Source organism: Stegostoma tigrinum, chromosome 19 (genome assembly GCF_030684315.1).
Source record: "Stegostoma tigrinum isolate sSteTig4 chromosome 19, sSteTig4.hap1, whole genome shotgun sequence".
In the NCBI taxonomy this organism is placed as follows: Eukaryota; Metazoa; Chordata; class Chondrichthyes; order Orectolobiformes; family Stegostomatidae; genus Stegostoma; species Stegostoma tigrinum.
The window spans coordinates 12,855,246-12,882,087 of NC_081372.1; the positions used below are offsets into that span (position 1 = coordinate 12,855,246).

The following is a 26,842-nucleotide window of genomic DNA, read 5'->3' on the forward strand; positions in this document are numbered from 1 at the left end:
TTGTGTGCATGCAAAGATGTTAGATATGCTGATAATGGTTTTCATATATATGAATCAAAGGTGTCACATGTTTTACTTCTAAATCTTTATAGATTAAATAGTGGTCATCAGTTGCTTATTGACACCTAGTTGATTTATAATCAGTCACTTTGTCACTTCACTAAGTTACTTTGAATGCAAAGGATACTTTATTGCTTATGCTGTTGATTAGGAGGATTATACTAAATTACTTCATCACTGTGATTTTCTGGGCCTCCAACCAGTCATTTAGGATACTGCATAAAATAATCATGTTGCTTCAGAGAACAAAGTCATGGCAAAAGTTTCCGAGCTCCTTATCAAACCATATTTTGTTAGTTTTTTTTGTTCATCAGGGGTCTATATAAAGAAACAGAATCAAATTGCTGAACCTCAAAATACGGAACAAGGGGAGGCCATTGAGCCCCCTGAACCTTTTTCACCATCCAGTTAGATCCTGGCTGATCTGCATTTTAATGTAAATGTACTTGGCTTGGTTTATTTTACATTTAATACTGTCGACTAACAAAATCTATCAATCTTCGTTTTAAATTCATTCAATAGACACTAACACAAATAGCTTTATTTTGGACAGTCAATGCAGGGAGTGGAAAGTGTTCCAGATATCTACTACCCTATGTAATTAAGTGTTTCCCAAGATTTCTTGTTAAAATCCCATCTTTAATTTTCAGGTAATGCTCTACCTAAACCCCTCAAACCTAAGGAATTAGTTTCATTCCATAGCCCTTAGGATAGCTTGTAACCAACCAGCAAAGGCAGGGCATCAGCTGTCTTGATAAGGGAAAATTTATAAAGGAAACATGTAGGGAAGGCAGCGTGAAAAAATTATCACAGATTGCAACTGTGTAATGATGAACAAGAGGACCTAAGCACATATGAAACAGGAAAAGGCAGCAAAAATCCCTTCACAAGGACAGATTTAAATTGTAAACAGCAGCTAGAAAATTGGAAGTGTTGGCCTTTGAACAAAAAGGGGGTTAACTACTGCCATTTACTGTTTAGTCATTAGCAAGCAGACAGCTGGTAAAATTCATCCCAATGAATTCCTATGTATACCTATCTCAAGGCCTCCTCTCATATTTAAATACACACGCAAGTGTTCTCAACTTCTCACTTTCAGATTAAGTATTTGGATTTACTAAATTGTGTCCATGTTCTCTGGAGATCAAAAAAAAAGACAGGCGATCTCATTGTAGTGGATCAAAATTCTGAAGGGTTTGACATGGCTAGGGAACTAGAACACTCGGTATTGTCTCAGAATAAAAAGAATGATGATTTAGGGTTGCAATTAGGAGAAATTTACCTGCTCCTATTTTTTACATTACATAAAAAGATTAATCATTCTCACACAGATTAATCAGATCAAACATAGAACTATGTAAAACGTAAGATATTTTGATCATTCTCTTTATGTTGGGTGGGGATTGTCCAAATTATTCTTTCCATTTCAATTCAGGGATTGTCTCCTCAGTTCCATTTCACACCTTCAACATATTCTCTCCATGCATCAGCAATTCCTTTAGCTGCCAACAATGCTAAGAGTTGCCAAGTCGCAAGCATTTTATTTTGCATGCACATGTAATATAGATATTGGAAAATAACAGATTACATATTCTTACCTCACACTTATGTTTATTCAAGCTTTGCAAGAAGTTTGCATACAAGAATGTAATAACACATGAGGTATGTCGAAATTCATTGCAATAATCTGCATGTCTAGTCATGCTACACCTATCACTGGCACACCAGGCATTTACCATCTGGAGTTAATTACTCAAATATTAAGAAAAGTTTGAGTTTACAAATGTTTCAGCACTGGACTTGCAGAGAAGCAATTACAAATTGTGGAGTTTTTTGTTTTGAAAGGATATCACAATATCACAGCTTGGATGAAGAAGTGCAGGATGCTCAGGTTGGGATGAAAGCACTGCATAGCAACTGAGTGAAAAATGCAACATTAGGCAGAAAGCAGAAGTTGAGTAGAGTAGGCAGCTGAGTGGTGATGAAAAGGTCAAAGAGCTGAAGTATGAAATGGATTCTATTTGGTGTTATGTAGCATCGGGGAACAGAAAAATACACAGGGCTGGGATTACGTTGAAGAGCAAAGACTGGTGAGCAACATGTATCGTCATTATTAGAGATTACAACTGGAGTTTGGCACAACATCATGGGTTGAAGGGCCTATTCCTATGCTGTACTGTTCTATGTACAATACATTATTTAATTACATTAAACCTCATGTCAAGGGCAGTGTGAGACAAATGGAAGACCTGAGAGTATAACAGAGAAAAAGTAGTAGCATCAGGGAGAGAGAGAAATTAGAAGAATGCAACAAAAATAAAATCAAGGAGTGGTAACAAAAGACAGTAACATGGCAGGAGCAGAGAAGACAGAAAACTTATAAACAATAGTGAGGTAGCAATAACCAGAGTGGCGCATTACTCAAAAACAACAAGTCAACCAAAAAAAATGGTTAACTGATAGGCAGTTGGTGACTGAATATTGTAGTTCTCATTTTGCTCTTTAAGTTAGGATAGCTTATCAAACTTAGAATCAGGAACATGTAACCCATTGCAAAATGAAATAAACCAAATAGAAAGAAGAAAGTAATTTTTGTGTTTTATAAAACTTAAGTTATTTCTGTCAAGCTTAGTTGATCTAACAAATTGAGGCATGACAGATCATCTCAGTTTCATACAATGCATATCCTTGCCACAGGGGAACTCTAGGACATGCCACATTTTCAAGAAGTGCCATCAGCTGTAGCAGTGATAATGGGAACTGCAGATGCTGGAGAATCCAAGATAACAAAGTGTGAAGCTGGATGAACACAGCAGGCCAAGCAGCATCTCAGGAGCACAAAAGCTGACGTTTTGGGCCCTGACACTTCATCAGATGATGAAGGGTCGAAGCCCGAAACGTCAGCTTTTGTGCTCCTGAGATGCTGCTTGGCCTGCTGTGCTCTGGAGCAGTTCAAGTTCCAATACTTGAACCTGCAGCTGTTGCTGACATGATGAAGAAAAACTGAATAGACTTGAGTTGTTTTCTTTGGAACAGAGGTGGCAGAGGGGAGACTTAATTGAGAAGCAAAAAGGAAGAATGGAGAGAGGCCAGCAGCTACCACAAAAGGGAAACTCAGTCTTCTCTAATATATAAATAATGAAGGGGTGATGAAAGGAGGATTACATTCGAGTAGGGACCAGCAGGGCATTTACAAATGGAAGCAGAGAGCACAGCTAAGGCATTAAATGAATATTTTGCACCAAGCAAGATGCTGCCCAGGTTTTACAGAAAGGCAATGTAATTCAGATACTAGAAGCTTCGACAATTGATAAGGAAGAGACACTGGATAAGCTGTCTGTACCTAAAATGGATCAAGCACCAGGACCAAATAAGATACATCAATAGGATGCGGATAAAAGTGCAAGTGAAAATTGCAGAGGCACTGGAGAATTGCAAACTTTATACTCTTACTCAAAAGACGTAAAGATAAATGTTGCAGCTATAGGCCGATCAGTTTAATTACAGTGCTGAGGAAAATTCCAGAAACAATAATTTGGATTAAGTTAACAGTCACAGAGAGAAATGTGGATTTATTAAGGAAAGCCAGCCTGCATTTGTTTAAGGGTAAATCATGCTAGTTTTCTGGAGAGGTAAAACAGAGAGTTGATGAAAACAATGCAATTGAGGTGGAAATGGATTAGGGAAACTTCCTTCGAAGAAAAAGTTGAGAGGACATTTTATAAGTGGAAATCAAAACCATGACAGGCCTGGAGAGAGCAGTAAGGGTGAAACTATTCTCACTCATGCAGAGATCAAGAATGAGGGGCAAAGATTTAAAGTGATTGATAAGAGAAGCAAGAGTACAAAATTAAAAAAATACGCGCAACAAGTGGTTAAGGTTCGGACTGCAATGTCAGAGGCAACCGAAATATTTAAAAAGCATTAGACTGAAATCTGAAAAGGAAGAACATGCAGAGTTACGGTGAGGAGAGAGAATGGTGGTAAATAATTGCACACTTGAAGAGCCGAAGCAGACAGGATAGGCTGAATACGTTGTTTGTGCTGTAACAATTTTGAGATTCTGTAACTGTAATATATAAAGTGATGAGGGACCTTGATCAAGTGGTCAGGAAGGAGACAGTGTAGACAGGTTTAAAAAAACAGGGACTTCGAATAAATCGATTGGCAGCAGAATTAGAGGGGAGTTGAGAATTCTTTTCACCCACTGAGTGCAGTGGATGTTGAGAACTTAAAGATTGGCAGAGAGTGGATCAACCACTGCATTTAGATCTGAGCTTGACATACTAACTGCAGGAATACAGATCAACAGCTGTAAAGTGGGATTAGTCCCGATTATTTATTTCTCACTTGGCCAAGCACAATGAACCATACGGTGTCCTTCTGTGATGTAAAGTTTCTATCGAGCCAAGTAAGGTGTCAATGTCAGTGAGGTCATAGCTGGAGGGTTTCCCAATCTTTGTCACGATGTACAAACACACTGTGCTACGTGGCCATACATGCAGCCATACCTGAGCACAGGTATCACAGTACTGATAATGGCAATGTGCTTTCTTACTTACAACAGTGCTACCTTAAGAGGAATGTGATACATTTCTTTAGGAGTCCTGACCAGCGTGATAACATCAGGAGCATACTTCTGGAATTCAAAAGCAATCCGCTGTTTTCTAAACTGAGAAGTAAAAATTACATTAAAAAGATGCAATGCCAAGTTTATATTTCAATTCTACACATTTAATTTAGAATATCTCTAAATTCTGTTCTCTCAAGCTGCAGGTCTCACAGTATGCAACGTGAAATGTGCAAATTTCAAAACTAAAGATATAACGTTTTATTACAAGGCACAAAAGAATTTTTTAAGCTCAAATTCTGCTTGACATTTTCTCAAGAGTTAGTTTTGATTTTCGGGGACTATTTCCTCATTCTCATTAGCTCATTCATTAGATGATACTTTTACTTTTGGACTTGTGTTGACAGGTTGGGTATTTATTCTCATACAGAGACAGAATTAGAAGAATTAACAAGCAATTGCTCCACTAAATGGAAAGTCATAACACAAAAGAAAGCATTAATTTCCTATACATCACAGTACTTTTTTTAAGTTGACTTTGGCCAAACTTATCCAAGCAAATGAAGACTATTTCATCACACTTTTGAATAGTGTGTCATCGATGCTAGACAGGCTTTAGGAAGACAAGAGAGGGGTTACTCACTGCAGAATTCCTAATTATTGACCTGCTCTTGTACCCATACAGTAATAGGTTGTTTGGTCCACTTCATTTTTTGGTATGCCCCAGAATCTCGATAGCAGGGGATTCAGTGATGGTCATGCTATTGAATATTAGTTAGTTAGGTGTTCTTTTGTTAACAGTTCACCCTGTTTTATCCTTCTTCTCTCTTCTCAACCATCTCACATTATCCTTCTCTCTTCCCAATCTTTTTGTAACCTCCTTCTCTCTCCCCATGCCTTTGCAGCTTCCCCATCTCTTCTCATTCCCCATTTTTGCTACCTTGTTTTCCGAAAACTGGAGTGGAATTCCATCGATCCTCTGATAAGCTGCCATGGTGACTACGTTGTTCATTAGTCAACACACTGTCATGCGCATTGCTCAGCATTTTCCTCTTTCATTCGTGCAATGTGAGCACTGCTGGCTGGCCAGCATTTATTGCCTGTCCCTGGCAATGGTAGGTTATCTTCCTGAACCACTGCCATCCACCTGTGATCAGCTGACCCACAATGCCATTAGGGAGAGAATTCCAGCAATTTGACCTATCAACACTGAAGTGACAGCGACAGATTTCCAAGACAGGATGGTGAGAGGCTTGGAGGGGAACTTTCAGGTGATGTTCCTATACATCTGCTGCCCTTGTCTGTATAGGGGATAGTTGTCATGGGTTGGAAGATGCTGTCTGAGGATCTTTGGTGAATTTCTGCCATGCACCTTGTAGATGGTACAGGGTGCTGCCACTGAGCATCAGTGGTGAGAATGGAATGGTGCCAATCGAGTAGGCTGCTTTGTCCTAGATGGTGTCAATCTTCTTGAGTGTTGTTGGGGCTGCATCCATCTAGGCAAATGGGGAGTATTCCATCACACTCCTGACTTGTGCCTTGAAGATGATGGATATTTGAGCATACTGGGCATCACTGTTGAGCTCAATTCGATTTTCATCCAGTATACAAATCTACATTTATTTCTCAGCGGATGCCACTTGAAAGCAGTTGGAAATTTGGGAGTTTTCATTTTCCTAGGCCAAAATGTGACATTTGCTGTACACAGTATTCCCATTAAAATCATAAAGGCTTAGTGTCTTATTCATCTGTATAACTTTAGGCAGTAAACCACCAGAGCTCTCAGATGAGACATTTGTTTAAGCAGTTATGCAAACTGCTTTTAAATTACTGACAAAAATAATCTTGGTTACAGAAATACTCAATCTAAAATTGACTGATGCAACCCTGGTGAACATTCTCATGCCTTATTGTAAGATAAGCATCTCTTGTTAGGACACATCCTAGTTTGCAAGGAAAGCTCCTGCTTGGATCAACATACTTAGAAACTAAAGCCAGGAACTGTTAATTTCCACATGGTGGCATCATAATTTATTCATTTCAAAACGGTTTTGTTTTCACAACATGCTGATGATTTTTCAGAGCTTTCAAGCACTAAAAGATGCTGGATAATCACTGATTGATTAGGATAGGAACCTATGTCGCTAATTAAATATGGGATTTTTCTTCTGTGAAGAAATATATGCAACAGCTGTGAATAAAGTGGCTTTGGCCTTTGCACAGTATCAACACAAGAGCCTTGCATTATCATAATTCTGCTTTTAATTACAATTTTCTTACCACAACTTTGTTGAAATCATCAGCAACAATATACAGTGCAACGGCAGTTATAACATCCATTGCCTGTGGAAACAAAATTCATTCAATGTCAAAAAGCTACACAAAAATTTGGATGTTATTTTAAAAATGTAGTTTTCAACAATATTACTTACCATAAAGACAAACTCTGCATAATCGATAAGGAAATGAAAGAGGTATAATATAAGAGGTGTCTGTAAAATAAAACAATAAAAGCACAAGTTAACGTATGCAATTAGACTGTAAGAAATACGAAGAGGAGCAGTCCATTTGGCCCCTCAAGCCTGCTTTGCCAATATAGATTTTCACCAAATAAACAGGACGTAGCAATAAAGACAGCAACATTTAGAGGAATAGTCTCACAAAGTTTTAGGTTCTCATTCGCAATTTTTACTATCTTTATAGAAGGACAACAGAGACACATAAATGGCAGACAAATAAGGTTTTAGGGCAATTCCTACTGAAACAAACTTCACCACTGTAGTTTAAATGACAAAGAGAGGATCCAAATTTACTAAAGTATCAGATCTCCAAGGCTGTTTGACTTGGAAGGTGCTTTTTCTTTTTCAATAATAGCTGCTTAATGTGAATCATGGAAGACAAACACCACAGTAACCTTTCCCAGCTTTTACATGGCTAACTTCCTTCTCTCGCAGCCCAATAGCATGACTGCAGACGTGCCAGAAAGGCCAGCGGGATGACAGGGGTAAGGATTTTTGCAGTGTGCTGATCTTCCATGAGTTAACTAAGTATCTGTATAAAAACCACTGCAAGGAATCAACTTCATTGCTGTAAGTTGGTCAGGCTCTGCGTGAAATGAAGAACGAAGCTACCATGTTAAAGCTTAAGAGACATTTGGTCTGCCATTGCCTGCTGCTGACTGATAAATCATTCAGTGGCTATTATTAAGGTGGAAACCTCCATTGAGTGTTAGCAATTCTTTGACTGTGGAGCGATTCAATAAGCTTTAATAGCATTCTTCAGCAAAGATCACCGGATAACGATCAGGTATTTAGTTGATTTGTGTTTGCCCCAACAGACCAACGATATAAAGAAACTTTCCATTTTTCCAATATCTTAGCTGAGTTCAGCAAATAGTGATGTTGAGCTTGGTTTTGTGCTTACATAGCTCAGTCACATATCTGCAGTGTATTTATGAGTGAGCTGGCCTACTACGGGGACTTCAATAAGATATGTTATACAATTAAAAACACCAAAGTTTAACTGTATATTCAGTATAACATCTCTTCCAATCCCAGCACACTTGTGATATAGTTCATTGTTCAACAAAAAACTGAAAAGCTCAATAAAGATCATTGGCTTCGTGGGAAGCATCCATGCCTTAGTCAGAACAATACAACTTCAAGTCCCACTCTAGATACTTAGGAACATCATAGAATTCCTACTATGTGGAAGCAGACCATTCGGCCCATCAAGTTCACACAAATCATGCAAAGAGCATCCCACCCAGATCCACCCACTACCAAATCAGCGTAAACCTGCATTTCCCATGGCTATTCCACCGAAACACTACGGGCAATTTAGTATGGCCAATCCACCTAAACTGTACATTTTTGGACGGTGGAGGGAAACTGAAGCATCTTGAGGAAACCCATGCAGACAGGGGGAGAAAATGCAAATTCCTCACAACTGAGGGTGGAACAGAACCCAGGTTCCTGGTGCTGTGAGGCAGCAGTGCTAACCACTAAGCCACCGTGCCAGCCTTGTGCACACAATCCAGACAGGAGTTTGGAGTGGTTGCACTTTTGGGGGTGTCAATTTTTAAACAAGACACATCCCCACCTGCCTGCTCATATGCAATCGAAGATCCTGTGGCAACAGTCAAAATATTAGCAGGGGAGCTACCTGGTGCTCTGGACAAGAATTATTTCTCAACTGATAAGAAGTTATCAGGTCATTTTCACACTGCCATTTGTAGGAGGTTATTGAGTGCAGATTGGCTGCTGTGCTTGCTACATTAAGTAACTACATTTCTAAAGTTCTTAACAGGTAAAATGCCTTTGCTCATCTCAGGGTCATAAACAGCACTTGATAAATATAAGGCTTTCTTTGGTACTCAGTGAAAGCCATTTAATCATTAATGAAATGAATGCTTAAAAACAGACTCCCCAATACATTATGAACAAATGCATTTGCTAAATTTGGAGAAGGCCTGTGTAGAAAAAGGCTTATCAACAGGAAAAAGCACTCCATGTGTGCACTGGAAGATCAGAAAACATTCACAAAGAAACTTAAGTGCTGCACTCCTCCTGTTCTACCTTTGCTACTCATTTAGCTATCAATAGATTGACGTTGAATCCTGTGATATACAATTAACTGAGGTGACCAGAAACACACAGCTGGTAGTATGATACTTACTTCATGGAACACATTTCCAGAATATGGCGACACTCCTAGATCCAACAAAGCAAGCCCTTCTACAACTAAAACATAAAAAGAAACAAACATTACAGTACTGCAAAATTACAGTACATGGTGCAAAATATGGGACTAGAAAAGGCAATGAAAAAGGAATTAATTTCAAAGCAATGCCTCCAGATAAATTTATTAAAAAATTCTTACATTTTGTGGCTGTAGGCTTTTGTATAGTTTCAAAGCTGATCAGAAATCTTCCAAAGTGCCTTTGTGTCAGGAAAGGGACTTAATGTATAATTCAAGTTAATCCCACCATAAAACAGCAACTACTTCTTGCTTGGAGATGGAAATCCCTGAACACACCATTTACCTGGTATTAGCCCACTTCATTATCATGTCCCAAACTTTGCTAAGTAGACCCAGACAATCCAGTTATCTGCAACGAAGAGAGCCGGTAAGAGGGGAGAATAAAATGTCCACAAAACAGGCTAGTTTCTTCAACCATATCCACCACACGGGCGAGATGCACAAATCAAATTTCAGATTCAAGAAAAATTGTTTCTCCCCCCTTTCTCCCCTTGATGAAATGCATAATTTGGATACAGTATATAATAAATTGGACACCAAATATTGTCACACAACTTTAGTACTCCTTGTTATCACATGTAATGTTCAACCAAGAATTTCCTTTCCTATACTTATCATTTTTGGGAAACTTTTAATTGCAAGAATCATTTCATGGTAATTGCTAAAAATTGGGCCTTACTAGTCTAAATTGCAAAGTAAATATTATATACCATAAAAAGCCTTTATTGCAGACTTTACAAATAACCTCAAATTTAAAGCTATTAACATGATGGAAGAGGAGGATAATGACCAGGAGACCACTGTTTAATGAAATGCACAGGTATAGTTCAATGCAGATAAATTCAAAATCATGCAAGAGTGACAAGAACCACACAGCAGAATTAGTACTCAGAGTTGGAAGAAAACAGTCCCTTCAGTCCAACTAGTCCATGCTGACCAGATATTCTAAATTAATCTAGTCCATTTGCCAGCATTTAGCCCACATCCCTCTAAACCTTTTCTATTCATATACCCATTCAGATGCCTATTAAATGTTGTAATTGTACCAGCCTCCACCACTTCTACAGCAGCTCATTCCATACGTGCACCACTACGTGTGTAAATGTTGCCCCTTAGGTCCCTTTTGTGTCTTTCCCCTTTGACCTTGGACCAATGCCTTCTAGTTTTGAGTCCCCTACTCTGGGAACGAGACTTTGGCTATTTACCCCATCCATGCTCATGATTTTATAAACCTCTATAAGGTCACCCCTCAACCTCCGACACTCCACAGAAAATATCCCAGCCCATTCAGCCTCTCCCGAGAACTCAAACCCTCCAAACCTGGTCACATCCTTTTCAATCTTTTCTGCACCCTTTCAAGTTTAACAACATCCTTCCTACAGTAGGGAGACCAGAATTGAACGCAATTTCAAAAGTGGTCTAACCAATGTCCTGTACAGCTGCAACATGACCTCCCAACTCTCGTCCTCAATGCACTGACTAATTAAAAACAGGCATACCAAGTACCTTCTTCACTATCCTGTCTACCTGTAACTCCACCATTAAGGAGGCACAAACCTGCACTCCAAGGTCTCTTTATCGAGCAACACTCCAGTACTCAGACCTTGGAATGTAGGAATTGAGATGTTATGTTGAGGATGTATAGGATGTTGATGAGGTCTCCTCTGGGGTGCTGTGTGCAGTTCTGGTCACCCTGTTACAGGAAAGATATTATCATTCTGGACAGAGTTCAGAAGAGATTTACCAGGATGTTGCCGGATATCAAAGATGAGTTATAAGGACTGTGACTTTTTTCACTAGAACGTAGATTGAGATTTATAAAATAATGAGGGGCACAGTGAATAGCAGGTGTCTTTTTCCTAGGGTCGGGGATTTCAAGACTAGGGCACATACTTTTAAGGTAAGAGGAAAAAGATTTTAAAAAAAATGAGGGGCAACTTTTTTGTTTTTTTACACAGAGAATGGTTCGTGTGTGGAATGAAATTCTAGAGGAAGTGGTGGATGTGACCACAGTTACAACATTTAAAAGACATTTAGATAAGTAACAAATAGAAATGTTCGGAGGGATATGGGCCGAGCGCAGTCAGGTGGTACTGGATTTGTTTGGGATTATTGTTGGCATGGGTTGGTTGGACCGAAGGGTCAGTTTCCATGCTGTATGACACTATGACTCGCCAGGACTCGAGGATTAAGTGTTAAGTCATGCCCTGATTTGCCTTATGAAAATTGAACACGTCACATTTATCTAAATTAAACACCATCTGACACTCCTCGGTTTGTCTGATCAATGTCCCATAGTACTCTTCAATAATCTTCTTCACTGTCCACCACACTACCAATTTTGATGCCTTTTGCAAACTTACTAACCATTCCTCCTACATTCACATCCAAATCGTCTAGTGAATGGGAAAATTGAAAGCAAAAGGGATCCGTAAATTTTACAGCAGTGACTGTGTGACCAAAGGCTGGGATGGAAGCAATTCTCTTTAAATTTCCTTCAGGTTTCCTATAGGATTTTTTGATGTATCTGAATTATGCTGTCAATTCTAAAATGTATAACCACCAAGGCTGCCTACACATTTATCCAATTTCAGTCAGCCATATTCCCCCATTACTGGCAGGCATCTTGACACAGTTACCAAAACAAGACATCAAGATATTTAATAGTGCTGTTTGAAAAGTAAAATTGGTAAATAAGCATTTAAATACATGGTTAAAACTAAGATTAACAGAAAGAAGGATTAATCATGATTGTTCTTCATGGAACTATTGACAGCCCTAACAACAAGTTAAACTGCTTCCAACACAACCGACCATAAATGTATCGTCTTAAGTGTTAAACAGCACAAAATTTCTCTTGCCAGAAACAAGTCAAAAGTAGGGTTAGCAACTGTCTGGAAATGTTCTAAAGTTGAAGGGCTTGGTAGTTGAGATGGGCTCAAGGCACACACAACATAGATACCTGACAAGCATGGGTACGTGCTCAGGTGAGTACACGCGATGCATTGCAATGTCAGGATTATCCTTCATAATGAGATGTAAGTGATTTGCCTGTGTCTGTGATTCATCCAGAGTCCTAATGAGTAAATCTACCTCTGACTCAAACTGATATGGATTCAAGTCCCACACTAAAACTGGAGCTTAAAACTGCAGGCTGATCATCCAGTGCAGTATTGAGGGAGTGCTGCAATGTCAGAGATGGAATTGGCTAGATAAGATATTAAATGAAGACGTGGCATACTCTCTCTGATGTACCTTAAGAATCCAAAATCATTTTTTCAAAGAGGTGGTGGCAAGTTTCCCACTGGTATTTTGGCCTATATTTATCTCTTCATTAATATTACAAAACAGAAATTCTGGTCTTTACACTACTGTTTGTGGGAATTTGCTATGTACAAGTTGGTTGCCACTTTTCTTGTATTACAACAGTGACATGAGTGCACTGAGTATAGGAGTTGGGAGGGCATTGGTTAGGCCACTTTTGGAATTTTGTATTCAATTCTGGGTCTCCCTGCTGTAGGAAAGATGTTGTGAAACTTGAAAGGGTTCAGGAAAAGGATTTACCAGGATGATGCCAGGGCTGGAGGGTTTGAAAAATAGGGAGAAACTGAATATTTTCCTTGGAGCATCGGAGACTGAGGGGTGACATTGTCGAAGTTTATAAAATCATGATGAGAATGAAAAAGGTGAATAGCCCAGGTCTCTTTCCCAATGTAGGGGTGCCCAAAAGTAGAGTGCATCGGTTAATGATGAGTGAAATAATTTAAAAGGAACCTAAGGGGCAACTTTTTCCATACATAGGGTGTTGTGCGTATGGAATGAGCAGACAGGTGTGGTGGTGGAAACAGGTACAATTACAATATTTAAAAGGCATCTGGATGGGCTTGTGAATATGAAAGGTTTAGAGAGATACTGGCCAAATACTGGCAAATGGGACTCAGTCTGATTGGAATGTCTGGTTGCATGGACGAATTGGGCCGAACGGTCTGTCGCTATGCTGTACATCTCTACGACCACAAATCAAACGTACTTCACCTGCAGTAAAGTGCCTTGTACCATCCCAAATGGTGTGAAAGGTATGACTGATTATTTTTTTAAAAAGAGAGAACACAACAAAAAAAAATCAAAAAAGTTTGATCCTGCAGCTCACTGCTGACCAGTAAGTCCTGCAAAACAAGAATAACTGCAGCACCTGCTCACAGAGGTGCCACTACATATCTGTGGCTAGAAATTGCAGGGGGAAAGGTTTTGCAAAGACGGGATGTAGAGCTGTTTAAATGCAAGATCTCAGCAATAAATTTGATCGCCGTTGTTATACTTTCCTGAGATCCTAGCAACAGCACTGGAATGCGCATTTTTGCGTGCCACACGTTATGAATTAAGCATTAAACATTTAAAAAACGGATGGCAGTGCTGATGGGGGATTCCTGCAGCTTGCAAATGAAGTGACAATCAGAAGCCCTTAGAGCCCAATCCACACTGACAAGAGAGGGGCGGCGGGAGGGAGGCTGCAACGGGCCAAACGAATGGTTAAACATACACGAAACAGATACCTCGCTTCCACGAATTCAGAGGGGAGACCACTTCCACTCGCTCTGAGATAAAATCCACCAGCGAAGAGCGGAACAGCACAGCCCTGACTGTCACGGCCACAACCAGCACCAAGAGCAAGGAAGCGGCCATTGTCCCAAACACCGGCCCGGCGGGCGGGCGGGCGGGCGAGAGGGGGCGGGAAAAAGGGAAGAACGGAAACGGATGTGACGCCGCCCCCCCCACCACACACACACACACAAACGGCCGCTGCAGTCCTCGCCCCACACCGCCTGGACTACAGGGACCGTGGTGCATCACACGGCTCACGTCCCGAAGCCTCCGCGACGGTGGCCGCCGAGGGATGGGTGGTCTCTGCTTTCGCGGAACGCCCCGCATCAGAGTGGGGCCGAACAGGTATTGTGGGGATGCTGCGGTGGAACGCGTTTAATACCCTCCTTTAAGACTTTTCCTTTGAGACTCATTAGCAAAAAGAAACATTTTAAGTAACAAAAGAAAAAAAAATCCAGAAAGTGTTGGGAAAGCTCAGCAGGTCTGGTAGCATCTGTGGAGAGAAAGCAGAGTTAATGTTTTGGGTCCAGTGTCCTTCATTAAAAAGAAACTGGGCAGATAAAGGAATGTCTGCTAATGGAGACCATTACTGGCTGATAGTGGGGTGGTTTGTGGTAGTACCCCATGTTGACACCAAGGCCTGGCCTCTGAGGGTTGAGGTAAAGGACATGGAAGAAGGTGCTCAGGCCCTACAATGATTGAACTTGATATGGAGTCCTGAAGGCTGTAGGTCCCCAAGTGGGAAATGTTCTTGGCTGGAACACTGCAGTAAGCCCGAGACACAGATGTTGGCCAGGGAGCAGGGTGGTGGGTATAAATGGCAGCCAACTGGAAGCTCCCAGCAATTTTGCAGATAAAGTATAGGTATTGGATGTCTAGACTTTTTAGCATCTTGTAAGCTGATAAATTGTGCCACGATGGTCGACTCTTTGCCGTGATGGTGCCATGACTTTTCAACCCTGTGTTAACCTTGGCCTAGCTTTTTTTTCCCCCCAGGTGCCCCACTCAGGCATGACTGCCTCTGCCCTATTTTTATTCATTCATGGAATGGAAGTGTCACTGGCTTTTTTTGTCCATTTATTGTCCACCCCTAATTGCCCAATCTGGAGAGCAGTTAAATATCAACCACATTGCTGTTGGTGCACTTGGTGGGTTTTCCCAAAAATTGACAATGGTTTCATGGTCGTCATTAGATTCTTAACCTACGTTTGCTGCAGAATAAGATGCTGGGCTACTTTAATAAGTACAGAAAGTGCTGGAGAAACTCAGCAGGTCTGCCAACATCTAAGGAGAGTGAAATAGATATAATGGTTTGAGTCTCATACTTGCAGACCTGCTGAGATTCTCCAATGCTTTCTGTTTTTTTTTAAAATATTCAGATCCCCAGCATCCGCAGTATTTAACCTTTTACTGGGCTACTTTCTCCTTGGCCAATTGAGTTTTCCTTCACTGGAACGCTGCAGTAAGACTGAGACAGATGTTGACCAGGGAGCAGAATAGATCAACTCATATTAAAGTTACATTTCTGCAGGAAGACCATTGTCAGAAGGAAATGTGTCTTCATCATCCAACAGGGACATCAAATGCAGTGGGGTCAGTCTGGAAGATGAATGAAAGTGTACAGTACATTCTGTCATATTTAAGTTGGGTTGGCTTCAGTTAAAAGAGACCCTGCCATGTTTTATTGGTGTCATGAAGGGCAGTTTTCGGCAAATTTGTGATGTATGTAGATTTTTATTTGTGGCATAATAGCATTAAATTTGAACACATTGTCATAAATGGGCATAAAGCAGAATTCAAAACTAGAGTTTAGGCTTTGAAGTACATTGGTTTGGAAATCATTTATAATGGATTAAGTGTCACTTTACATCAGCAGTCTTATTTAGAAAATGTTAGCTGCATTGATATTTGTCAGATTTAGGCTTCACAAAAGAGACACAATAGCTTAGAAAACTGAAGTGAAGGAATTTCAAACTCTAATTGGACAGTTGAATTGGCTAGGTACTGAAACAAGGTCACATTGCCATTTTGAATCATTAGAGTTGAGTACAGCTATGAAGGTGGAGGATATATAGGCAAATAAAGGATTGAAAAAAGAAAGCAAAAATGAAGCCTGGTGTTTTGAAGTTTCCCTCATTGGAGATGTCAGGATTGTGAAACCTTTTTTTTTCTGGTGCCAGTTTCTGTGGTGGGTTCCAAATGCGGAAGAGTTTATCATTTCTCGTGTGGGTAAGCAAGGTAAATGTTGACTTTTAGCTTAAGCTAAAAAGAGCATAAGTATAGTAAAAAGCGGATTCTTGCTCTCAGTGAGCCAGTAGATGTGGCATTCTCCTTAGTGAAAATATTGGAAGAAATTCGAAAAAAGAAATCAGGAATATCTGTTGAGTGCTGCATTGATACTGAATCACTGTAGGATACAGTACACTCAACAAATGTGTTTTTGAAAACAGACTGAGAATCAATATTGCAGTTTTAAAACAGATGGTGAGAATGGAGAGACAGTAAGAACTGCCGATGCTAAAGTCAGAGATAACAGTGTGGAGCTGGAGGAACACAGCGGGCCGGGCAGCATCAGAGGAGCAGGAAAGCTGATGTTTTGGGTCAGGACTCTCCTTCAGAAAATTTGTTGACTATATTGCCGTTCCTTCACTGTTGCTCATTCAAAATGCTGGTATTCTCTCCCTGATGGTAGTGTGGGTCAACCTACAGCAGGAGGACTGCGGCAGTTCAAAAAGGCAGCTCACTGCCTCCTTCTCAAGGGCAACTACGGACAGGCAATAAATGCTGGCTGGCCAGCCAGTGATGTTCAACATTCCCACAAATGAATTAAAAGCTGTTCTTTTTTGGAGTATAACATCTCTATTTGTATTTTACACGCCTTGGCATTTCTATCTATTGTTACTTCTTCACTCCCATGCCCCTGCCTCCTTAGTTCAAATCCTCCACATAGCAAGCACCCTGTAAGGAAATTGGCCCTAGCTCTGTTTAGATGCAACCATGTTGGCTTTTATAGGATCTGTGTCTCCCACCGACTTACTCCAATGTCCCAGAAGTCTAAAGCCCTCCCTCTTACACCATGTTTCCTGCGATATTTCATCCCTCTTTCTACCTGTGCTGCTGTTACCACAACTGCTGGCACTTGACTCTTCCCACCCTCTCAGCTGTTCATGGATATCCCTGCACAAGAAGGGATCGTTGGGAGATGAAGCATTTTATCTTTTGTGGTGGTCCGTACATAAATCTCTGTGATGGGTTTGTACATTTTGGAGAGTTTGTAACTTCCCGTGTAGGTAAGTAACGTAAAGGTTGTTATTTAACTTAAGCTAAAACGAACAGAAGAGTGGCCAAATAAAACCTTAGCAGTGGATTCACATCTTTGAATCATAGTATTACACAGTGAAGAAGAGATCCTTCAGCCCATCAGGTCTGTACTGCTGAAAATACTACTAGCTATACTTGTCCCACTCTCCTGCACTAAATTTCCTGAATGTTATTATGCTTCAACTGCACATCCAAGTGGAAGTTGTGAGGTTTCCCACCCCAATTACTGCCCCAGGCAGTGCATTCCAGACCACCACCACCACCCTCTTTGGTGAAAACGTTTTCCCTCACATCCCTATAAACCTCCTGCCTTTTCACTTTACAAATATGTCCCCTTGTATTGATGCTTAAATTAAGAGGAACTGCTGCTTTCAGTTTTACATGACCATGCTGCTCATTATCTTTTACGTCTCTGTCAGGTTCTCCGTCAACTTTCTATGCTCCAAAGAAAACAACCTCTACACCTTGTTATCTCAGATTCTCCAGCATCGGCAGTTCCTACTCTGCCTGACCATATCCAGCCTCGCTTCATATGAAATGCTCTGTGGTTTCAAAAAGACCTTTTTTCTTTGACTGTTATACCTGTCCACCACGTTTGTAGTTGGCACTCTGTTCTGCCCTCTCACACTTCTACCAGCCAAACAAAATCATCTGAAATTGTGGCCCCAGACCTTAAATGTCAGCAATGCTCCCTACAAACTGAAGATGTCCTCAGCATTTCACTGAACGCTGAGAGGAGAGATTGATACAGTCAAACACTCCTATGCTCCCTTGTACTTCTGCTACTTGTTTGGCTTTCCTAATTATCATAATTATAATTGCTTTAGTGTTCAGAGCATGAATTACTCCTGCACTTTACACCTCCAGAAAGTCAACAGAATTTCTGGCATTCTGACAAAGTATTTAATTGACTGTAAAGGGCTTTGGGGCAGCTTGAGGTAGCAATACAGAAACGCAAGTCCAATTATCCTGGGATCTGGTTGTTTTCAACATTTTGGTTTGATAGAACATAGAACATAGAACAGTACAGCACAGAACAGGCCCTTCAGCCCACAATGTTGTGCCGACCATTGATCCTCATGTATGCACCCCCAAATTTCTGTGACCATATGCATGTCCAGCAGTCTCTTAAATGACCCCAATGACCTTGCTTCCACAACTGCTGCTGGCAACGCATTCCATGCTCTCACAACTCTCTGTGTAAAGAACCCGCCTCTGACATCCCCTCTATACTTTCCTCCAACCAAAAATAGCGAGAGAGATTTGTGAGCAAAAGCTAAACAATGACAAATGGAGCTCAATTTGGATAAATGTGGGGTACTGCATTTTTGTACAGCAAGGGTAGGGCTTATACAGTTAAAATGGTAGTGCCTTTGGTAGTGTTACAGAACAAAGGCACCTAGGAGTTCAGGTACATAATTCTTTATGTCACATGTAGACAGAGTGGTTGAAAAGGCATTTGGTACACTTGCCTTCATTGCTCAGTCTTTTCCAGTATGGAAGTTGTGAAGTCATGTTGAGGTTGTGGAGGACATTGGTGAGGCCTCTTCTGGAGTACTGTGTCCAGTTCTGGTCTCCCAGTTATAGGAAGGATATTATTAAGCTGGAGAGGGTTCAGAAGAAATTTACCAGGATGTTGCCAGGTATGGAAGGTCTGAGTTGTAGTGGTAGGCTGGGACTTTTTTTAAACTGAAGTGTTAGAGCTTGAGAGGCGATCTTATGGAAGTTTATAAAATAATGAGGGATATAGATAAAGATAATGGTAGTGGTCTTTTCCCTAGGATGGGGGAATTTCAAGATTCAGGTCCCATTTTTATGGTGAGAGGGGAGAGTTTTGGAAAAGACATGAGGGGATAGCAGACATAGAGGATGGTTAGCATGTGGAATGAACTTTGTGAGGAAATGGTGGATATGGATACAGTTACAATGAAGTGTATGAATCGGAAAGGTTTGGAGACATATGGGCCAGGAGTAGGCAGGCGGCACTAGTTTAGTTTGGGATTATGTTTGGCATAGATTGGTTGGACTGAAGGGATGTTTCTGTGCTGTATGACTCTATCTGTGGGGGAAAACCGAGGTCTTTGAAATTTGGATCACACAATCTTTACAATGTGGTAGCAGGCCATTTGGCCCATTGAGTCCATACCAACCCTCTGAAAAGCATCCCACCAGGACCCTATCCCTGGAACCCTGCATTTCCCATGGCTAATCCACTTAGCCTACACATTCCTGGACACTAGGGCTAATCATCCTAACCTGCACATCGTCAGACTGTGGCAGGAAACCAGAGCACCCAGAGGAAACCTGCAGAGACATGGGGAAAATGTGCAGACACCACGTAGACAGTTGCTTGAGGCTGGAATCGAACCTGGGTCACTTGTGCTGTGAGGTAGCGGTGCTAACCATTGAGCCACTGTGCCGCCCCAATGGATGGCAGAATGTATACTTAAAATTCCTTATGCAGACCATAAAACAAAGGAAGAGGTGCATGCAATTGCAGAGGAAAAATAACTCTTGAGGGGGGAGAAAGTGTTTCAGCCATTTGATCAAAGATGAAAAGCTAGAGAGATACCTTGTGGACAAAGTGGAGGGCAGTAGAAAGAGGGACTGACTAAGGTGCAGTTGGATGATGGATATCATGGAGCGGTTACATATGGTAGACGTGTGAGAATGGCAGTGTACAAATGAGTGTTACATACTGTGACACAGTAGCAACACGCAGCAATTTTGTGTCTCAAAGACGGAAATTGCTGGAAAAGCTCAGCAGGTCTGTGGAGCATCTGTGGAGCGATATCAGAGTTAATTTTTAGGATCCAGTGACCCATCAGCCAATTTGTGTACTTAATTGAGCAGCACATTGTGCCAGCTCATAAAGCACATCCACAGATGATTCAGAACTATATTTGGTACAGTAGGGGGCTTTAACATTGTGGATGTAAATAATTGCCAATATATAGCCATAGTGCAAAATGCTGAGTTGGAGTCTCTCATCACCCCCACAACCAACTATCCTGCACCCCCCACCCCCCCCCCCCCACCCCCCCCCCCCCCCCCCCCAACGTACCACGTGTATGCACATCCCAGTCACCATTTTGAAGCATTAGTCGTACAAAGTTCCTTTTGGAGGCTAGTGTTCCGAATGGACAAAGGTGATTGACTAATATATTGCCTTGTCGCACCAAGCAGGGATATATGTTACCCCACCTTGCTCTGTGCAAGGAGCACTCAGTGAAAATTAACAAATTAATCATCTTTTCCCGTACCCACCCCACAGCATACATTTTACTGCTTAAGTGAATAACTCAAAAGAATACAAGGTTTCAGGGAATAAATTGTTGATGCACACATCCCTTTTCCACCTTTTCTGACGATAACTCTGTGTTAAATGATTAACTATTAAGTTGATAGTGCCTTCTTGTTTCTGTTTGTAATCATGTACATACCAGAATAAACCAGTTTTTAGTTTGGTATTGACTCAACACCATATAAGGTCTTTCTGCCAAAGTTAAATGGGGATCCGTTCAGTTATCATAGCTTTCCGGTGCCTCAAATATATGTAAATATAATCTTGTACAAGTAACAAGTGCCTTGGGTTTGTTTGCTGCATAGAATCAAACTCCACTGTTTGCTTCTTTGTTCATATGCTACTGTACAGAACCAAACTGCTTTAGTGACTCTATATGATTAGAAGATATTTTTATGAATAAAGTATATTTTTGAAATAAAAAACAGTTGACGCTATTGTTTCAGTCTGCTCTGCAATAATATCAAGTTTTGCAACATTTAGGATTGTGTTTATCTTCACCAGATTAAATTTGGGTTAGTTTATTTTACTGAGGAATTATTTTAAAAATCTGATTTTCCTGTTAAGGCTGATTGTACAATTGAGTGGACTGACTTTGGAAGAAATTCTGCATCACCAGGTTTTATTAGAAGACTGGGAGAGGACTGTCATGATCAAGAGTCATTTGGTATGTATCATTGAATAACATGGTAGAGAAGAGGCCGTACCGACCTTCAAGTTTGTCCTGACAAAAGATACTCTAAGTTTACATCTGTCCCATATTATGACATTTCAAGTGCTCACTCAGATTCTTTTTAAAGATTGTGAAGTTTCTCACCTCACCCACTGTGCCAGGCATGCATTTTAGATTTCCAACAGCCTCTCGATATTTTCAACACAGAATCCCTACAATGTGGAAACAGGCCCTTCGGCCCAACAAGTCCACATCGACTCTCAGCACATCCTACCCAGGCCCATCCCCTATAACCCACCTAATCTATACATCCCTGAATACTATGGGCAATTTAGCATGGCCTATCCACCTACCCAGCACATCTTTGGACTGTGGGAGAAAACCGGAGCTCTCGGTGGAAACACACAGACACGGGGAGAACATGCAAACTCCACGCACTCAATCACCTGAGGGTGGAATTGAACCCAGGTCTCTGGTGCTGTGAGGCAGCAGTGCTAACCAGTGAGCCATCATGCTGTCCCTGAATGAAAATGTTTTTTGTCAAACCTCCTCTAAACCCTCCTGCATTTTACCTAAAATTATGCCCCCTTTTCATTGACCCTTCAACCAAGTAGGACAGCTACTTTCTATCTACCTCATAATCTCTTACATCTCAGTTGGGTCCTTTCTCAGCCTTCCCTGCTCTAAAGAAAGCAACCTAAGCTTATCAAGCCTCTCTTCATAGCCAAGCTGATCCATCCAACACAACATCCTGGTGAATCGCCTCTGCAACCGTCCAATGGAATCACCACCTTCCAAGAGGTGTGAGGTGACCAGAACTGCAGCAGTACTCCAGTGGCCTAACTGAAGTTTTGATCGGCTCCAACATAATCTCCCTGCTCTTTTAATTGATGCCTTGACTGATAAAGGTGTGTACCATATGCTGCCTTAACTACCCTACCAACCAGTCTTACTGCCTTCAGGAGTTTGTGGACAAGCATCCTAAGATTCCTGTGTTCCTCTGAGCTTCCAGTGTATCTGGAGAGGCTAGATGTTTTTCACTGCTAATAATAATCTGGATGTTCCCAATAGTCTGGCTGTTAATAAGATAGGAAGTGGGTGGAGGGAATGATGATTGGACTTTTAAAATGACAGTGGGTGGGAAGGGGGAGCGGGGGTTGAAATGATGATATATCTGACCAAAGTAGGACCAAAAGAGCATAAAACATGCCTACCCTGCTAAGCCATATAACCAGATAACCGACAACCTGACCTGGACTTCCCACGTAAATGCGACAGTCAAGAAGGCACAACAATGCCTCCTCTTCCGCAGCTGGCTCAGGAAATTTGGCATGTCCGTAAGGTCCCTCACCAACTTCTACAGATGCACCGTTGAAAACAAACTGTCTGGGTGCATAATGGCCTGATATTGCAACTGTTCTGCTCAGGGCTAAGAAACAATTGAAGATGGTGTGCACAGCCCAGACCATTACAGAGCCAACCTTCCATCCATGGACTCTATTTACATGGCTCACTGCTGCGGAAAGGCGGCCAACATCATTAAATACTCATCACACCCTGGTAGTGACCTCCTACAACCTCTTCCATCAGGCAGAAGAACAGAAGCTCGAATACAGACACAAGCAGGTTCAGGAATGGCTTCTTTCTAGCCATTATCAGACTGTTGAATGGACTCTAGCCTCAAATAATGTAACCTGTATGCCGCTGTTTTTTTGATCTGTACAACCTTTGCTTGCTGTAATCTGTCTGTACTGCTCGTAAACAAAACTTTTCACTGTATTTTGGTACATGGGCCAATAAAATCAAAATCAAATCATAAGACATGCTGCTACCAGACCACAACTGGATCAGGGCATCACTGGCTAGGCCAGCATTTGTTGCCCATCCCTAATTTCCCAGAGGGCAATTCAGAGTCAACCACATTGCTGTGGGTCTGGAGTCACATGTAGGCCAGACCAGGCAATGATGGCAGTTTTCTTCCCTAAAGGACATTCATGAACCAGATGGGTTTTTCTGACAATCGATGACTGATTCATGGCCATCTATCGACTCTTAATTCCAGAGTTTTATTGAATTCAAATTCCACAATCTGCCATGGAATGATTCAAACTCAGATGATTCAATTCCCAGAGCATTAACCCGGGTCTTAGAGTCATAGAGTTGGACAGCATGGAAACAGACCCTTTGGTCAAACTTGCCAATCAGATATCCCAAATTAATCTGTCCCATTTGCTAGCATTTGGCCATATCCCTCAAAACCGTTCCTATTTGAGTACCCATCCAGATACCTTTTAAATATTGTAATTGTCTGCACCTCTACCATTTCCTCAGGCAGGTCATTCCATACATGCATCACTCTCTGTGTGAAAAAGTTGACATTGAGATCCCTTTTATATCTTTCACTTCTCACCTTAAACCTATGCCCTCTAATTTTGGATTCCCCGTACCTAGAAAAAGCCCTTGGCTATTCATACAATCTATGGCCTCTATGATTTTATAAACTTCAATAAGGTCATCCCTCAGTCTCTAACACTCCATCACTGGATTAATAATCTAGTGAGAATACCAGTATGCTATTGCCTTCCCTTAAAGCTGGATACAAACTGGTGGAAATGTGAGATTTCACTGAATCACAGATTTTTGTTTATTTACCCTTAGACACTTTGCAATATTACCGGTTGAACATTTCTTAGAAGGCAATCTAGAATAAAATTTTCATTGCTGAAGCTATATTAGGCACAGTCTGTAGAAGGAAAGTAATTTGAACGGAAACAAAGCCACGATAGAGGTGAAGAGAGGAAAGAATTCTGAATGTGAGCCAGAAAATATGGTGAAAGGACATCATTTTTAGTGGCTAGCAGGGAGAGTTGTAAAAAGGCGTGGCCCTCACATATATTTAGCCAATATGTTAGGTTTGTACATGCAGGTCATATTTTACCTTCAGAGTTTTGTGAAGAAAAAGGGAGTTGGGAATAATTAAATGAATCTGATGAATTAGAAGATTGAATAGAATAGAATAGCTTTTTATTGTTACGAATAATTCATCAATTCAATCTTGACTCCAGCGCAAGTTATACCAGAAACGAGTTCAGGTCTGAGTCAAGCAGACACGTGATGAAGGGGAAAGTTCAATTGAAGATCAAAGACAAAATCAGCCCTTGTAGGGAAATTGTCCTTAGTCACAAGCCAAGATGGTTCCAGGTCCTTCTAAAATTCTGAAAGGTTGAGTCAGGAACATTCTTAGGAATAGGAAACCAAATTAGATTTGTAAATAAATGGACAACAACGTAGATATAAAGGTTGTATGGAATTTTGAGCATTGTGTAATGTATTAATTTAGATGAGAAGAGAGTAATAACAGCCTCTTGTGGCTATTTGTGTATATGTTTGTTCCAGAATAAACTTTCAGTTTGGAGTTAAATCCACCATGTGCTACATATGTTTTAGTTTGTTCTGTGAAGATGTCAAACTTTTGTTAATAATTGTGGCAAGCACTTTAATTTGATTTTGAAAGCCATCTCATTAATTGGTACTAAACGTGTACATTATGATGCCTGTACCTTACTGTGTTTTGCCTGTGATGTACAAACAGGTGGCAAAAAAGTACTGTGGCAGAAATTCCATTCTCTGTGAGAAGTGAAAATGGTGCCTATGAAAAATAAGATTCCTTCTTTTGTGGAGAAGCTGAATGCAGTTGCAGCTGGTGTTGTTTATTTTTGCTGTAGTCATTTCCATTTTTAAACCTTGCAGGCTTAGACCTGCTTTAATGCCTGTTTGTAGCTTCACAAAATCGCATTGTTTTATTGGTCTCCTGTGACCCCAATTTCGACAGCCCAGACTTTAAAACCACCCTTCCCCCGCCGACCTGCCCCACAGAAATTGATAAAAACAGGGATTGAAATTATGGTAAATACCTTCATATCCAACACAGTTTGCATCATTTTTACTATTTTAACCAATTCTCCTCCAGCTATTTCTTATCAGCCTTAGCCCAGGTAGTCCAAATGTAATTTGGTGACAATGATGTGGTCACGCAGACCCTGACGCTATTTTAACAGTTTCTCTGCAGGAACCAAGAAGTGGCTATCCCAAAACAAAGTTGACCAGTTTGTTCAGTTTTACGAACCCGAAGGATTCCTGGTGCTCTGATGCCGTAACGCTTATCCTGCTTTGCAAGAAATGAATTCCCAAGGGTTTGAATTGGTGACTGTCTCTCAGGCTTGATGGCAGGCCCCAACAGCAGAACAGTGTCAACCTATTTTATTGATGTTTTAAAATGGCCTGATTCACACGATGGGGGATTGGGGAGGATCCTGTGAGGAGTGAGGGTTAGGATTATACTTATCCCATGGCCCATTTGAAATCAGGACTGACGTCTTCACCTTGTGGTGACCTCTTTGATAAGCACGTGCTAACTCTAGTGAAAACAAGTGTGGAGCTGGATGAACACAGCAGGCCAGGCAGCATCAGAGGAGCAGGAAAGCTGACGTTTTGGGTCTGGGCCCTTCTTCAAACCCGAAACATCAGCTTTCCTGCTCCTCTAATGCTGCTTGGCCTGCTGTATTCATCCAGCTCCACACCTTTTTATCTCAGACTTCAGCATCGGCAGTTCCTACTATCTCTCTTAACTCTAGTAAACTTGTCTGCTTTTTCAATCTGAATCAATATTAACTCAATTCATTCAAATAGTCACAGAGTCAGAAAGTCTCACCACACAGAAAACAGACCTTTTGGTCCAATCAGTCCATACCGACCATAACCACAAACTAAATAAACCCCAACTGCTCAGGCTTGGCCCATATCCGTCCAACCCTTTCTTATTCACGTACTTTTAAATATTTAAACATTGTAACTGTACCCGCTTCCACCACTTCCTCTGGAAGTTCATTCCACACACGAACCACTCTCTGTGTAAAGAAGTTGCTGCTCACATCCTTTGTAAATCTATCTCCTCCCACCTTGCAGATAATTGGAAACCATGAAGATGTATCAATACAACAATGTATTCTGTGATATATACATAAGATACTACTGAAGTATAAATGTCAGCCATGTGTCACCAATGAAGCAGAAAATAGTGGAATTTAGCATGGATATTCCCTCCAATGTTCCCACCAATAGATAAATCTCTCTCCCCTACTTTCTAGGCTTAAAAAGTGGAATAGTTCACTTCTATTAACCATTATGATTACTATCCGTACCTCTAAAACTTTCACTCTGTTTCTGCCTCTCTCACTTATCAAGTTTGTCCTCCTTTGCTTTTCTATCTCTCACTCGGCATCTCTGCTTTTGTGACATGCTTTCTTGTGCCTTTTTCTCCTTTTCCTCTATCTAATTCACTTTGCCTATGTCTGTGTATCTCTACCTGCCATCTTCTCGTTTCTTACCCACCCTCACTATTTAGGACAAATTGCTGCAGATGCTGAAATCTGTACTGAAAACAACAAATGCTGGTGCTCAGAGTGGGTCAGACAGCATCCATGGAGCGAGAGCAAGCTAATGTTTCAAGTCTAGATGACCCTTTTGGAGTATGGAGGGTACAGTATTTATG

The 26,842-nt window shown here is 41.0% G+C and overlaps 1 protein-coding gene and 1 long non-coding RNA gene across 2 annotated transcripts in view; one reads left to right on the forward strand and one right to left on the reverse strand.

Moving 5' to 3' along the window:
* Positions 1-14,126, reverse strand: part of pigu (phosphatidylinositol glycan anchor biosynthesis, class U) — a 28,094-nt gene extending 13,968 nt beyond the window's left edge. The window contains exons 1-5 of the mRNA XM_048550532.2: positions 13,945-14,126; positions 9,308-9,372; positions 7,063-7,122; positions 6,911-6,973; positions 4,623-4,732 (exon numbers count right to left, since the gene is read on the reverse strand). Of these exons, the coding sequence (XP_048406489.1) occupies positions 4,623-4,732; positions 6,911-6,973; positions 7,063-7,122; positions 9,308-9,372; positions 13,945-14,074 (428 nt within the window). The 5' untranslated portion in view covers positions 14,075-14,126. The remainder of the gene's footprint in view (positions 1-4,622; positions 4,733-6,910; positions 6,974-7,062; positions 7,123-9,307; positions 9,373-13,944) is intronic.
* Positions 14,127-14,161: 35 nt separating this feature from the next.
* On the forward strand, positions 14,162-24,693 carry LOC125461606 (uncharacterized). The gene is made up of 3 exons (XR_007249516.2): positions 14,162-14,338; positions 21,186-21,285; positions 22,016-24,693. It is a non-coding gene; the product is annotated as an uncharacterized LOC125461606 (long non-coding RNA).
* Positions 24,694-26,842: the final 2,149 nt, after the last annotated feature.